This window comes from Callorhinchus milii, unplaced genomic scaffold (assembly GCF_018977255.1).
Source record: "Callorhinchus milii isolate IMCB2004 unplaced genomic scaffold, IMCB_Cmil_1.0 Scaffold13, whole genome shotgun sequence".
NCBI lineage: Eukaryota > Metazoa > Chordata > Chondrichthyes > Chimaeriformes > Callorhinchidae > Callorhinchus > Callorhinchus milii.
The window spans coordinates 10,787,347-10,803,626 of record NW_024704754.1 but is presented as its reverse complement, the minus strand read 5'-3'; the positions used below and the strand labels follow the sequence as shown (position 1 = coordinate 10,803,626).

General features: G+C 44.6%; 1 protein-coding gene across 1 annotated transcript; it reads left to right on the top strand.

The window, feature by feature from the left end:
* Window positions 1-15,176, top strand: LOC103177381 (M-phase inducer phosphatase 1-B). Its single transcript, XM_007891511.1, has 16 exons — window positions 1-143; window positions 1,464-1,622; window positions 2,173-2,255; window positions 2,475-2,523; window positions 4,393-4,426; window positions 5,985-6,086; window positions 8,000-8,122; window positions 8,507-8,590; window positions 10,108-10,287; window positions 10,810-10,893; window positions 11,200-11,262; window positions 11,733-11,831; window positions 12,020-12,153; window positions 12,545-12,656; window positions 14,100-14,241; window positions 15,041-15,176. The coding sequence occupies exons 1-16, from the start codon at window positions 1-3 to the stop codon at window positions 15,124-15,126; spliced, it is 1,677 nt and encodes a 558-aa protein (XP_007889702.1). The 3' UTR covers window positions 15,127-15,176.
* Window positions 15,177-16,280: the final 1,104 nt, after the last annotated feature.

Here is a 16,280-nt window from a genome sequence, read left to right as displayed (position 1 = left end):
ATGTCGAGCGATACGTCATTGGTCCGTGACGTCTCACGTCAATGCGGCAAATTTAAAATCCATTTGAAGCCGGAAGTGGACAGACCTGATCAGGAGCCGCGACAGGAGAGAAGCACAGTGTCCTTCTTACCAGGAGTTGGAGGGTAAGATCGCGATGGGGTAACAAATAATGCACTGAGCCAGGAAATGGGAGTTGAAGTTAAACGGAAAAGAAAAAAATATGACTTTTGTTCAGCAGGTTTAGGTAAGAAACAGAGTGAGATTATCGCTTCAAGATGGCGTGATAGAGAAAATTTAAAGCTCCTAAACAAGCGGACACGATAAGAAATAAAGAAATTAATTCCTTACAGTAGGAGCTTGGGGTAAGCTAGAGAGAATTTATCCCTTAGACGCTGGGTTAATTGAGAAATTATACCCACATATGGACTGCTGGGGCGAGGCAATCAAGTTATAACACCATGGATTAATGGTTGAGCAGCATTTTTCAGAAATCAGCCATGACAAGTGCCAAAGTGATCAGAGAAGTTGGGAGGGGGACTCCATGCTTTTTCAGAGAAAACTCGCAGTTGGTTAAGCTAGAGCCAATCTCGTATGTGATAACTTCCCTCTTCGTAGTTCAAAAGAGGTAAACGATTGTTCAGAGAGCACCCTGTACCAATGCAGTTCTACATCTGACTCTGTCCCTTCACTCATTGTCTTTCTCCCCCAAATGGCCTACTCCAGAAATGCAAATTTCCGACCTGGATAACTCACCACATGGACCCGGGTCTTCATGGTTCAAACTTATATTGCATTGTGTAATATATTTATGGACAGAGACATTATTTTCAAAACTGATGATGATGATGCTTACATTTGGTATAGTGTGTTTCAAGTCAGCAAGATGTCTCAAAGTACGGTAAAGTTTAGTAACTGTGTTTTGGTGTTGAATGTCACAGTCAATTTGTACACAGTAATGTCCAAACAGCCAAGAAGTGAATGACCATTTTTAACTTCGGGAAATTGTTGGCCATGGCAGCGGGAGAAATTCCCTTCTCTTTGAGATGAATTTTAGATTGTGATTGGTTTGATAATCTCTTGGTGAATGCATCTTCCAATAATAAATGTCTGTTCTTGGTTGGAATGCTGTTATTGACCTCTGAGTCCCTGGAGGTGAAAAAGGGACAATCAACCAGATTTCTGCCTATGATCACCATATCTCCAAGACGTATTACTAAGCTCTCTGAGATGCTACCCTGCCTGAAGGGTGCTATATAATGCAAGTTATTGTTGTCTCTGCTTCCATGGGGTAAAGTGAGCCCATGGGTGAGTACTAACATCTGTGAAACCTAGCCTTGAGGAGAAGAAAAATGTTTCAAATTTATTGTTTAATTCAATTGGAGGCAATCTACCGCAAACGGTAGAATGTCTCCCTGTATGAGAACCCAGTGGCTAGTCAGATTAAAGTTTTCATTCTTTTTCAGGTGGCAGATGGATGAGAATGAAGATAATTTTGCGACTACCAGCTGTCGACTGGGATGCAGGAAGGTGATGTCTATCATGTGGGACATTGATTCCTCCATGTCCTTCTCCCCGGAAGCCCAGATGTCACTCAACATGAGCAACCTGAGCTCCAGTGGTGGGTAAGTGAGGCAGGCTGAAGGTATGTGGTGAAGGAGGGTATGGGAGTGAAATAATCCTTTCTTACTGATAGTAGAGATATTTGAGCATTCCACAAGACATTGATGGTTTCTCTGTTGCTTGGATGGAGGAAACTTGTCTTTGGTTTGGAGGGAGGAAGCAGCAGGCTTGGGTTAAATAGTGGAGTTGGGAAACAGAAGTATAATCGGATTTTGGAGATCAGAGGTACTTTCCTCCAGTGGAATCCTCCAGGAGGATGTGCATTATATGGAAACCCCCTTAAATGTTGGTGGCTTCTCAAACACTACTGAAGTGGTAGATATTGCCGTCCCCAGCATTGTAAAGGGGCCTTTATTGGTCAGATATGAAGCTAAAAGGACCATTTCAACTCTCATTGAGAGGGACCTAATGTGTTTTGAATGAGCTTAGCACATATGATGCGTAATTTATTGCTAGATGGACTGTGATGTGTGGTGATGGAATTTGGAGCTGGGGTGTGGGTGGTTGGGGCTGGGTATAAGGGATGGCTGAGCCGTTCTGCTTCTGCTTCAGTGACACCCCCAAACGCTGCCTGGACCTGTCGAATCTGAGTAATGGAGGTGAGATGTCTGTATCCCCAGAGAATATACAGAAGGGTCAGTAACACATTTATAACTTTGGTTTGCTATCATTTTAACTGGGTGCAGTCATGGTTTTTATGTTGTGCTACAATGTTCTAAATGATCAATTAGTTATTGTGTGTGGCATGGGATCTGTGGTGAGGCAGTTGGAATGGTTGACATTTGCCCGGAGACAGATGTGGAGAGAAAAGAAACCAGAACTGTGTGTTTATGAAAGTGTTTCTGTTTATTCAGATTTGTGTCTCGCCTCGCCTCGGACAAAGGAACCACAGGCAGGAGAATGGTATGTAATGTTGAAAAACTTTCTCGTTGAGATTTTCAGCGTCCATGAGTAGAATCCCTGGTTCATGGGGAATACTGATCATCCACCTCTCAAAGGGCACAGAGCCATTCCTCTTAAACAGCTTCACCCTCTATATGCTCCCCCTTGGTGACATCATCCGCAGACATGGGGTTAACTTCCACATGAATGCGGATGACACCCAACTCTACCTTTCCTCCTCGACCCTCAACTCCACGACCACCGATGTCCTGACAGCTGCCTGTCTGACATTGAGTCCTGGACGAGAGACGACTTTCTTCAGCTCAACGTGCGCAAAACTGATGCCCTCCTGATTGGCTCACGTCAGCGCCTCCGCACCTCAGGCGCTGACAGCATCAGCATCCAAGGCTGCACTCTCCACCTCTCAAAGCCAGTCAGGAACCTCGGCGTTCTGTTCGACCCTGAGCTGTCCTTTCTTCCTCATATCCGCGCCACAACTGGCACCGCCTTCCATCACCTCTGAAACATCGCCAGATTACCTCACGCTGCTGAAACTCTGGTCCACGCCTTTATCACCTCAAGGCTGGACTATGGGAACTCTCTCCTCGCCGGCCTTCCCGGCACCTCCCTCCACAAGCTGCAGGTCATTCAGAACTCTGCAGCTCGTGTAATGTCCCGCACCAGGCTACGCGACCACATCACTCCCACCCTCGCTCGCCTCCACTGGCTCCCCATCCCCCAGAGGATCGAATTCAAGATCCTCATCCTCACCTACAAGGCCATTCACGGCCTTGCTCCCTCCTACCTCTCCAACCTACTATCCCCCTACTTACCTGCCCATACTCTCTGTTCCTCTGGCTCCGGTCTGCTCCACATCCCCCGCCCCAACCGCCCTACCATCGGTGGCCGGGCCTTCAGCCTCTCAGCCCCGAGGCTCTGGAACTCAATCCCCCAGCGCCTTCGCCGCCTCCTCCCTTTCCTCCTTCAAGGCCGGTCTCAAGACCTTTCTCTTTGACCGTGCCTTCAGCTCCCCTCTGGACTCTCTAACCCCTCCTCGCTCCCTCCCTTCCCTCCCCTCACCCTGACCATTTCCCCCCTGTTCGGGTCCCGACCCAACTGTCCAGCACCTTGGGACGTACTCTTGACGTGAAAGGCCCTCTAGAAATGAAATGTTGTTGTTTTTGAATTAATATTTGTGTTTGTATTGTATAAGAATGTGAAAATATAGCAATAATAATCCTTGCATTTGATATAGCACCTTATCATGTTGTCAAGACATCTCAAAGGACTTCACAGGGTATATTGTAAAGTGCAGTGACTGTGTCTTTTGTGGGCGAAACATGGCAGTCAGTTTGCACACAGCTATGGAGTGAGTGACCAAGTTTATTTGGGGAATTGTTACCCAGGCCTCTGGGAGAGAGAAACTCTTTTTGAATAGAGTCGTGGGATTTTGAACATTCACTTGAACAGGCGGACAGCATCTCAATTATCAATGATTAATTATCCACTCTCCTGTTAGTCACAAATCTCCATTTGGCTGATGTGAAGATGAAAGATTCTGAACTGTACTGCTGTTGTGTTCTCGTCATGACAATGCATTATTGGAGGTGCTGTCCTCCAGGTGACACATTAATCAGAGATCCCATCTACTTTTTCAAGTGGTTATTAGATTCCATGGCACTATTCACTTATAAAATAGTCGCTTCACTTTTCAGTAAATCTTGTGAAGCATTTTGAGACAACCTCCTGAAAGTTGCTATATCAAATACAAGGATTATTATTATCTGATTCTAAGCTTGCTTCATCTTCCCTGCACAATTACCCTGCTGCCGCTTGCTGATTCTTTGATACAGATCGTAACTCCATCTCCTCTGCCCTTCTATGTTGCAGTAAGTGCCCTGTGGGAAGAATCCACCAGTTTCTGGTAAGTTTATTTTCAGTTTATTTCTCTGCCAAGGAATTTAAGGGTGACCTGGGAAACAAAATTAAGAACATTTGTCCAAACCGGTTTAATTTCTATCATGCACAAATTAGAAAAAAAAACTTATCCTTTGAGCTCATAGTCTAGGCTGACTGACACTCCAGTGCATTGCTAGGGGAATGTTGCATAGTTGTTCTCCTTCAGTTGAGAGATTAAATTGAGGTCCTGTCTACTGTTAAGATAGATGTTCAGGTTCCCATGGGACCATTCAACAACAACAACAACAACAAGATTCCATTTATAAAGCGCCTTTCACGTCAGGAGGACGTCCCAAGGCGCTGCACAGTTGGGTCATGACCCGAGCAGGGGGAAATGGTCAGGGTGAGGGGAGGGAGCGAGGAGGGGGGAAATGGTCAGGGGGGGTAAGGGAGGGAGCGAGGAGGGGGGAAATGGTCAGGGTGAGGGGAGGGAAGGGAGGGAGCGAGGAGGGGGAAGAGAGTCGAGAGGGGAGCTGAAGGCTCGGTCAAAGAGAAAGGTTTTGAGACCAGCCTTGAAGGAGGAGAGGTAGGAAGCGGCGAAGGCACTGGGGGATAGAGTTCCAGAGCCTGGGGGCTGAGAGGCTGAAGGCCACCGATGGTAGGGCGATTGGGGCGGGGGACGTGGAGCAGACCGGAGCCGGAGGAACGGAGGGTACGGGCAGGTAGGTAGGGGGATAGTAGGTTGGAGAGGTAGGAGGGAGCAAGGCCGTGAATGGCCTTGTAGGTGAGGATGAGGATCTTGAAATCAAAAAGAAAATGGAGTTTCTAACCGCGGTCCTGACCAGTAATCCCCCAGATTTCATTGAATTATACAGCACAGAAGGAAGCCATTTGGTCCATTATGTCTGCTCTTTGAAAAGAGCTATCCAAATCAACCCCACTCCCCCACTCTCTCCCCATAGCCCTGCAAACATGTCCTCCCCAAATAATTATTAAATAATGTGTAAAACAAAATTGGTCAATTTGTAGGTTGTTTGGGACATTGCTGTGCATAAATTGCAAGGATTATTGTCCACATTTCTAAATTCATTATACACACTTATATGTACCATCCTTCCCAGAGCTGAAAATCCAATTTCTTAAACTAAGCAAAGTATAATTGATTTTCATATTATATTCTTCCCAAACTGCGGAGATTATGCTCATGTCCCTTCAAACTCTTGTCCTTTTGCTTATACCTCCCCTCACACATCTATTGGCTCGCAACTTCTTCCCAGTCTTCCTTTACAAGATTGAGTTTTGCTGTTCCTGTATATCTGCTTCTGTGCTGGATGCACAATCTAAATTGATGAGCTTTGGACAGCAGCGTGGGAAAGGATCCATTATATTGGAATCTATTTCAGGGGAAAACGTGTGGTTTCCAGCAGTTCTTATATGGTTGATGGCCACAAAAGAGCCTTGTACTAATTAGTTATTAGTCTACATTATATCCTGCCCTTTCTGTCTGTCCTTCCCAATGTCTGAACTGGGGAAGATGAGTTTAATTTCTGATTATTCACTGTTTACAATGTTTTCTCTTGCAGCCGCAGGTTCCCTGTAGTAGTTCATCACTCCGGGGGTCTGGCTCCAGGACCCAGGCCAGAGAGTGTATAGATTTCAACAGCCTGGGTGACGACAAGGAAAATGTAAGGCGTGTGTTTTGCTAAAATTACTTCTTGTTATAGCACATTCTGATGCATTCCACGGATCAATATTGCGTTTTTCACTGGAATATCTTTCAAGAGGTAATATGGCCTTTCCTGGCTATCGAAGTAGTGTCAATTAGTGCCAACAAGTGGAATAATTTCCTACATGTTGATGCCATCAAGAATACTCTGGTTAATGCTGAGTTGGGTGTTTGCCTAAGTGTGTGCTTCGACCAACTGAGTTGAGTGTGCACCCTCTACTGGCTCCAGTGTGATATTTATTCCTCCACAAGTTATCTTTATGATCCAGTGAGTCCGATTGCCAGTCTGGTGTAATTAGCATTGGATTTATGCTGTGGATTTAGGGATTGGCAACCCCAACTCAGTACTATTCGCCCACAAATATACAGTCAATTCGCTTTACAGTGTGTTCTGTGAAGCGCTTTGGGACGTTCTCCTGACGTGAAAAGCGCTATATCAAATGCAAGGATTATTATTATTGTTCTTGCCTGTTGGAAAATTGACCATAAATCGTTGATTTGTGCCTGTATGTGGTTCCATAGATGCTTTCAAATGCATCTCCTAAGTGGTCATTTTTCCAGTTGAATCGGGTAAAACATCACAACAATAACAAAATTGCATTTACAGAGTGCCTTTCACATCGGGAGGACGTCCCAAGGCGCTGGAGAGTCGGGTCAGGACCCGAGCATGGGGGAGGGGTGGGGTAGGGGTGAGGGAAGGCAGAGAGGTGGGAGGGCGACTGAACGTGCAATCGAAGAGGAGGGTGACGAGACCGGCCTTGAAGGAGGCAAGGGAGGAAGCGAGGCGAGGGAACTGTGGGATGGAGTTTCAGAGTGTGAGGGCAGAGAGGCTGAAAGCCCGGCCACCGATGGTCAGGTGGGAGGCATGAAGCAACCGGAGCCCACTGAACGGAGGGAGCAGGCAGGTTGGTAGGGAGTCAGCAGGACAGAGAGGTAGTCAGATGTGAGGATGAGGATCTTGAATTTGATCCTCTGAGGGATGGGGAACCAGTGGAGTCAGGCGAGGGAGTCACGGAGCCTGGTGCTCGAGAGTACACGAGCTGCAGAGTTTTGGGTGATCTGCAGCTTGTGAAGGGAAGAGTTGGTAAGGCCGATGAGGAGGAAGTTTCCATAATCAAGCCTTGATGTGACGAATGAGTGGGTGAGGCAGCCTGAGGGGTGAGGCAGTGGCAATGTTGCGGAGGTGGTGGTAGGCAGTGCTGTTCATGGCGCAGATGTGGGGGAGAAAGGACAGTTCATGTTCCTGTGCCCAGCATGGTCAAATAGGCTTTTGAGACTTTGAGATTCACATACATTTGAGGCCTTGGTTAAGATCTGTTAACTCAGCATAGCATTTATTGTTGTTAGTATTATAATAATAATAATAATCCTTGCATTTGATATAGCGCCTTATCACCTCTTCGAGATGTCTCAAAGCGCTTCACAAGATATAGTGTAAAATGAATTGACTGAGTTTTGTGGGTGAAACGTGGCAACCAATTGCAAACAGCAGTGTCCCATAAACAGTCATGGATTGAGTGACCAAATTATTGTTAATTATTTTGAAGCGATTATTACCCCCGGAAAAACGATCTGCCAATCGCCTAACAACCGGGTTCCTACTTATTGCTAGATAATCAGGCATGTGGAGTAAGGAAACTTGCCAAAGGTTATTCCCTGCCTGGGAATTGAATCCACGTCCTCTCTTGCAAGTCGAGTGCTCTAATCACGAAGCTAAAGAACTCACATTTCACTGCAGAGGACCCAAACTGCAAATTAAGATGGGCCTGTATTAATTTATACAGAGAAGGCTGATTTTTAAAATGTTCTTGAAAAGAAAGGCAATAGTGCTTTCTACTATTTTCTGCTATAATGCTATTGTCTTCATCTTAGTTTGATTTTGAGATGCATGAAGTCGCTCATCCTACTTCAATAGAGTCTTGGTGCCTGGATAACTCCATGAACGATGACGTGGAGAAGGATGGGTTTTCTGAGTTGATGCAGAATGAAGCCAAGGTAAGAAAGAACTTGAATATTTATCACTTTTTAAAATTAAAATAATATAACAATCCTTGCATTTGATATATCACATTATCGCTTCACCACACTCTGAGTCCAGTGGCTTTTGTTGGTACATGGAGAAATCTTTTCTTCCGTCTTAACTCTGCATTCCCATCTGATGGTAACAGTAAGGACTTTAACATTCTGCTGAGTGCTCTAAATGCATTCTGTCTATCCCTCAACTCACTGCAATTGACTACTCTGAATGAGTGTTGGAGTGAGGATTTGTTGGCGCTGAAAATAGACACTGAGCTGTATAATGGGCTGTAATCTGCTTCTCGTTTGGTAGAGACTGAGCAATTAGTGGTTTATCTGAATTCTAACTCTCCTGTTCCACAGAGCAATGACAGCAAGATAATGTCCTCCAGCATGGCAATGCTTCTCAACAGTGATTTCCTGAATCAGGAGGCAAACGTTAGTGTGGTAAGAGACAAAACCTCCTGTGAGAGTCAGGAGGGCTGCTGGTTCTGTCAGGGAGGCATTGCACTGTGTGTATGTCTATGATGTACTGCTCACAAATATTGTCCCTTCTAGCTTCCTATTGTAAACACAGGAGAATTAATTTAAGGCCAAGACATTTGCTCTACGAAATCTGATTTGGGAACAGTGTGTATGGGAATACATGCAAGCATATAAGTTACATCCCATTTGAACCCCCCCCAGTTAAGCACAAAGTTAAGCTTGGGTATATATTATAATATGTAGTTCTTGCATTTGATATAGCATCTTATCATGTCTTTGAGACATCTCAAAGTGCTTCACAGAATATACTACAAAGAGAATTGAGTACATTTTATGGCCGAAACGAGGAGCCCAATCGCACACAGCATGTCCCACAAACAGTCGTGGATTGAGTGACCAATTTCTTATTTTTTGAGGGAATTATTACACCCGAAAAAGCAACCCACCAATCAAATAACATCTGGTTCCTACTTACTGCTAGGTAAGCAGAAGCGTGTGGAGTAGGAAACTTGTCCAATGTTTCGCCCTGCCAGGAATCAATCCCAGGTCTCTAGCTTGCGAAGCGAGTGCTCTAACCACTGAGCTACAGGACTTCACATTAGGGAGTGTATTGGGCTTGTAGGTCTATTATGGAAGACTCTTCAGGTGTGCAATGGCTGAATAGTAGCTGAATAGCTAAGTTGTTTGAAGCAGAAGTTGAGAGAAAGCCCTTTTTAACGGACAATGAGAATTTTCGTATCTGTCAGAAGACACACATGTCCGATATCCAATCCCACAAATAATGGTGTGCCTGCGTTGGTACTACGTTGAGATTAGGTTTAACTGACGCGAAAAACGCTATATAAATATAAGTTGTTGTTGTAAGATCATCCAGAACTCTGCAGCTCATGTCCTCTCCTGCACCAGGCTCTGTGACCCTATCACCTCCATCTTCCCCCAGCTCCACTGGCTCCCCATCATAAAGAGGATAGAGTTCAAAATCCTCACCTTCAAAGCCCTCCATGGCCTTGTCCCTTCCTAGCTCTGACCTGTTAACATCTTATTAACCTGTCCGCTCCCCCCGCCTGTTACACGTTAGCCACCCAGCTCACCCCACCATTGGCGGTCAGGCCTTCAGGCTCTCTGCCTCCCCTCTTTGGAACTCCATACCACATCCCCTTTGCCTCACTCCCTCCCTTGCCTCCTTCAAGGCACTTCTCAAGACTGCGCATTTGGCCACCTTCCTGCCCTCCATCCCTCCTGTTCCCAAACCCCTGCTTGGGTCTGAATCCTTGACTGTCCGGTGTCATGGAATGTCCTCCCAACGTGAAAGGCACTATACAAATGTAATTTGTTGTTGAAATGGGCCTAATTTGTTTTTGATCAGTGGGTGTGTGTAAATGTCAGTCAGTATATAATTCTTCCATACAGAGACCTAGATTTTGCAGTATTAGTAAATACTTTCGACCACATTGCAGTTTGTTTATTTCCTGCATTAGGTACCAGTGCGCAGGAGTAAGCCTGGCCTGTTTCGTTCACCCTCTATGCCTGAGCAACTGAACCAGCGTTTACTGAAGAGGGTGGACCGATCTCGAGATTTGGACATTGCAGTGAAGAATAAGAGACAAAGAAACTCCCTACAGGGTGATGACCCCAAGCAGTGTGAGGGTACCTCAGTGGTGAGGAGCCTGTTATGCATTTCTGTCTTACAGTGTGAGTGGGGGTGGAGGAGGTTGCTGCTATGGACAGATGCAGAGCTCACAAATCTACGAGCAGGGAAAAGAAAGTGCTGACAGTTTGAAGTAATGGACCTAACTCTTTGTTCAGAGGGTGGTCTATGTCATTCCTTTGTACAGACCCAGATTATTGCAGTCCATTAGTCAGGACCTTGCACCAGGAAGCAAATTTGATTTCCAATAAGTACCATATACTACTTACTAGGATGAAGCTAAGTAAGTAGTCTCTGGGGCTCTTCAGGAGTCATAGATATTTGTGGCATAGAAGGAAGGAGGCTTTAAATGTGCACTAGCTCTTGTATCAAAGTGTTCATTCATTTTCACTGCCCCGCTTTATCCCCACACCCTATCAAGCCTGTAACCTACATATACCTATCTCCTTCCCTCTTGAAACCCACAGTTGAGTCAATTGTATAGTGACCATTTCTGGGTGTTCTGATCGTCAGAATATTTTCCTCTGTGTAGAGACTGACCACAACCAGCTGTACTGCCAACACCACAGACTTTGATGAGGAAACTGACATCGATCAGATGGAAAATGGTTCCAAGGTCAGGTTCTTTTTTGTAAAAAAACACTTCATCTTTCTGTAATGATGCCTACAGTACTCCAACTTTATATTCAATGTCCTTTCATACATAAAATATAACATCCAGTTTTCTCATTTTATGGTCTTCTTCTACCTCCTCATCTTTATTATCTGTTTGGTGTGGCTGGTGTCCAACAGCCTGTGAGGTTGGAGTGCTCCAGCCTTGTGATTCATTGCAACTTCTTAACATTACAAAAGAAAAATAAGGATAGATTTCCTTAATTGAAATGCTTGCATTGATCATAATAACTGGTTGCATTATTGACAGAGGTACCTGCTGCCCACAGTGAATGGAAGACAGGAGGATCTGATGTATATCACCCCAGCCACGGTCAGTTCACTGCTATTAAGCACCTTTTTAATAAACTTGCCAGAAATGATCCAATTTTACTTTTTTGAGTGATTTTTACGTTGGAAAGCAACCTGGTTCCTACTTCCTGCTAGGTAAACTGAGGCATGTGGAGTAAGGAAATTTGCCTAAGGTTTCACCCTGCCTGGGAATCGAACCCGGGTCCTCTCGTGACGAGTGCTCTAACCAATAGTTGCAGGGCTCCAACGAATTGTTCTCCAACCCCATTGTCTGGTGTGGTGTCTTACCATTGGCTGTGCCAACTTTCCAGTTGTGTAACTATAAATTGGGTTTGTTCACATAGAAGCTACAATTTTCTAGCCTTGAATCTTTTCTCCACTTTTCAGTGTTGGAGATCTGGTCCCTGTCATGGATGAGATGAAGGGGGAATGGGGTAGGGAAGGAACAATTGCCCTAGAAAGACTCACCAAAACCTGGTTTATGTTGCACAGATGGCTGCTGTACTGCGTGGTGAATATAATGATGTTGTGTCGAGAACTTATATCATCGACTGTCGCTATCCTTACGAGTATGAAGGAGGGCATATCGAGGTAAGGAAGGTGGTTGGAGGCTTCTCGGCTCCACCCCCCCACCCTCCGAGTGAGGATCTGACATTTGAATGTTGCAAACGTGAGTGTTTATGGATGCCTCTCCCTCTCGGGTGGCTGGGGGGGGGTCGGTTCTCTCTCGGGTTGGGTGACTGTCTATTGTTGTTTGTGCTGATTTTGGTGCTTTCCAGGGTTCTCTGAACCTTCACAAGGCAGACAGTGTAATCAACTACTTCTTAAAGGAGCCCATTGTTCCCGTATTCAGAGACCAGCGCATCATTCTCATCTTCCACTGTGAATTTTCTTACGTTCGAGGACCAAAGATGTGAGTTGGGCTAATTGTTTTCTTAATAACTTGCATTTATTTGGCACCCTTCACATAAGAACACCTTAGAATACTTTATAATGGCAGGATAGGACACTGAGTGAGGAAGAGTAGGAGGGAGAGGTTGAAGACGTAGGTTTAAGGTGGGATATCTAGAGAGGTGGGAGTTCTAGAGGTTGGGAGCGTTGTGGCTTAAATAACTGAAGAGAAGGTGAGAGGTTTGATGAACAGAATTAGTCTATTGGGTCCAACTGGAAGTGATCCTTTAACTGAAAGAGTGGAGATGCTAAAATGAATGGAATTTGTACTGTTTGCTTTAGATAAACGTTAAGTTGTTTGCAGATTGTGTACTTTCACTGTATTAATCAGGGTGCACTCTCGTTGCTTGAAGGTGTCGCTTGCTGAGAGAAGAGGACCGGAATGTGAACAAATACCCCAAACTCCACTACCCAGAGCTCTACATCCTGAAGGGAGGATACAAAGCTTTCTTTCTTCAGTTCATGGTGAGAAATGACTGCTCCCTTGCTACACTTGGCATAAGGTTCTTTTGCTGCAATACATAAGATATCAGACATCACATTCCTAAATCACTCAACTCATGGGTTTAAAATAAATCTGGTACCTTTATCATGAGGGTAGGGTAATCTGTACAGTTGGCAAAGGGAAGGTGAGTGACGATTTGAGGGGATATTCAGGGCAACTGTTGGTTTGCTACTGCTCTCTTCAAATTGTGAGGGACTGGCAATTGGATTGAAGAAATTTAGTATAGTTTCACTGGGATCTCCCAGATTCTTCTCTCCCACCCCCAACGGTTTGCCTATTTCTTGAATTGAGGGTATTTTGGGGAAGGTATTATAATCAGATGTGGTCTACATTGAATGAGCTGGATAAAAATGCTAGATCTGAGTTTGTGTCCTAGCCATTCTCCATTGGTTAAGATCATGTCGTGTTGGGATTCTTTTGGTGAAAACGCACCCATTGGGGTTTCTAGTGAAATGTGTACCTTATTGTTATAACAACTGGCTTTGATATAAGAGCGTATATGTGTGCGCACGCATGTTTCTATAAGGTGTGTGTGTGTGGTGAATCTGTCTTGCTGTCTCTCTTTGTCTCTGTGTGTGATCCTGGGCCCTGAGAGGCAGGAGGTGGTGAGCTCCTCCTGTAGGCTTGCTACCCCCCATCCCCCCGCCAAAAAAAAATGGGCCCACCAGTTTTTGTTAAACAAGCAATTCATGATTTTTTTTGTTACAAAAATCTAATATATGTTATTTCCTCATGTTTAGTTTTCATCAATAAAGTGAAAAAGTGTAGATTGCTGCTATTGAGGTATATGTCCCACAAATATATCGTCAATTCACTTTACAGTCTATTCTGTGAAGCGCTTTGAGATGTCGAAAAGACATGAAAAGCGCTATATCAAATGCAAGGATTATTATTATGTTACTCCCAATCAATTTCCTGCAAAATTTGTCAAAAATTTCCTACAGTTTTTGGCAAATATTTCTGCACTTTTCTATTTGCCCAGGTTATTAGTGATCGAATACCAATACATTACAGGAGTCCTGTAGCTCAAAGTACAATGTATATAATAAAAAGCTCAATGGTTAGAGCACTCGCTTCAAAAGCGAGAGAACCTAGGTTTGATTCCCGGCAGGGGGAAAAGTTAGGCAAGTTTCCTTACTCCACACACCTCTGTTTACTGAGTAGTAAGTAGGAACACGGTTGTTAGTCGATTGGCAGATCGCTTTTCTAAGGGTAATAATCCTCTTTTTTTAAAAAAAAATTGATCACTCAATCCACGACTGTTTATATACCACTATGCAGGATTGGCTGCCATGTGTTTCCCACAAAATATACAACCATTCACTTTACAGTATATTCTGTGAAGCGCTCAAGTGCAAGGATTATTATCTTTTCCCTGGTCTGACGCGTTTGTTGCATTGCAGAGATACTGCAACCCTCCTGAGTACTGTCCCATGGACCATGAAGACTATCAAGAGGAGATGTTGAAGTTGCGGAAGAAGAGCAAGTCCTGGGCAGGAGAGCGGCGGAGACGGGACTTGATCTCAAGATTGGGAATGGCTAAATGTATGTGAGAGAAAATCCCTAGGACTCTTTTTATTATATACATTGTACTTTGCCATTTCACTCTTTCAAACAGTTATGACTACATCACTGCCAATAATGTATTTGAAAGTGAGATCCTCTTCCTGCACTTCCTCCTTCCAGTATCCCAGTCTCCAAATCATGGAATGCTGAAATTCTGCAAAGCTTGAAAACATTTGCCATGCGATGAACAGACATCATGGAAGATCTTATGTATTTGGCTTATACAGTATATAATTTTTTTGAGAGTGCAAATACTGTACTTAAAGATGGCTAAAGATCTCATGCAAATCGCAGTGCTTATTTCAACAATCTTAACATGCTCCCACTTAGTGATATAATCCGGAGACATGGGGTCAATTTCCACATGTATGCAGATGACACAACTCTATCTCTCTGCCTCCACCCTCGACTCCAGGACCACTGCTGTCCTCACAGACTGTCTGTCATCAAGTCCTAGACGAGAGCTAACTATCTCCAGTTGAATATCAATGAGACCAAAGCTCCATATCTCAGGCACTAACAGCATCATCCTTCATGAATGTACTCTACAACTTACGGAGCCAATATGGAACCTTATCGTCCTGTTCGATCCTCAACTGTCTTTCATCCCCACATCCATGCCATGACCTGCTCCCCTTTCCCCACCTTTGCAATATTGCTGACTCTGCCACTGTCTCTCACCGCAGGCCGCCAAGGCCCTCATCCACGTATTCATTACATCCAGGCTCAACTACGCAAACTCTCTCCTTATCGACCTTCCCAACTCTTTCCTCCACAGGCTGCAGATCATCCAGAACTCTGCGGCCCTTGTCCTCTCCTGCACCAGATTCTGCGACCTTATCAACCCCAACCTCGTCCGGCTAAACTGGCTCCCCATCACTCAGAGGATGCAGTTCAAGATCTTGGTCCTCGCCTTCAAAGCCCTCCATGGCCTTGCTCCTCCCTACCTCCGTGACCTCCTAAACCCTTACTATTCTGCCCGCTCCCTCCGCTCAGTGGGCTCTGACCTGCTTGACGTCACCTGCCTCACCTGCTCCACCATCGCCGGCAGGCCTTCAGCTACTCTGCCTCCACCCTCTGGAACTCCATCCACTGTCCCTCCGCCTCACCTCCTTCAAGACCCTCCTCTTCGACCATTCCTTCGATCACCCTGCTACCCCTACCCTCCCTGCCCTCCACTCCTCCTGATCCCAACCACCAGCTCAGGTGCGGATCCCTGACGGTCCAGCGCTTTGGGATGTCCTCCTGATGTGAAACGTGCTATACAAATGTAATTTGTTGTCGTTATTAAATATGTGTGTCATCCACCCTTGCTAATGATGTCCTCAGTATTTCCCACTCATTTCTTTCTCCCACATTGAAGGCTAATGCAGTACAGTTTTTAATGTAAAGCTGCTTTGTTTTTCAGTTATATTTCACTCCAACTCTCTTTGTATAATTAGACTCGATGTGGTAGACTTTGCCTCCCTTCACTTTGATCATTTGAATATGTTGTGTGCAGTTTAAGGATCACCACAGTCATCATTGTAACCTCTTGGATGGGTTTCATAAGTTCTCATTTGTTTTAAAAATCATTGAGCATTGCAAGTAAAGTCTGCTTCACTTGCCAGGTTGGATGAAAACTTGATGAATAGGTCTTTTCTGTGCTGCCTTTCACTTGAGTGAACTTGTCATTGACTGTAAGGAGAAACTATAGGCAGACTATATCCTAGTGAGCAATGGGAAGATTGAAGAGCAAGTGAAAACTCTGTCCTATTGGAAGGTGATGCCTTTATCTATATTTGGAAGATTACTCCCATTCTGACTACTTTTTTAAAAAAAAACTTGTAACTATTTTTCAAATAGTTGTCCTAGACTTGACATTCTCTGCTGCTGCCTATGAAAATAGCCTTATTTAAGTGTCTGAATTTTAACTCTTGCTGCAATTTATGACTGTAAAGATTAATAATTTTGTGAACATTTTTCAGCTGTGGAGCTTTCTGATTCCTTTACATAATTGTTGTAATTTAATTGGATGT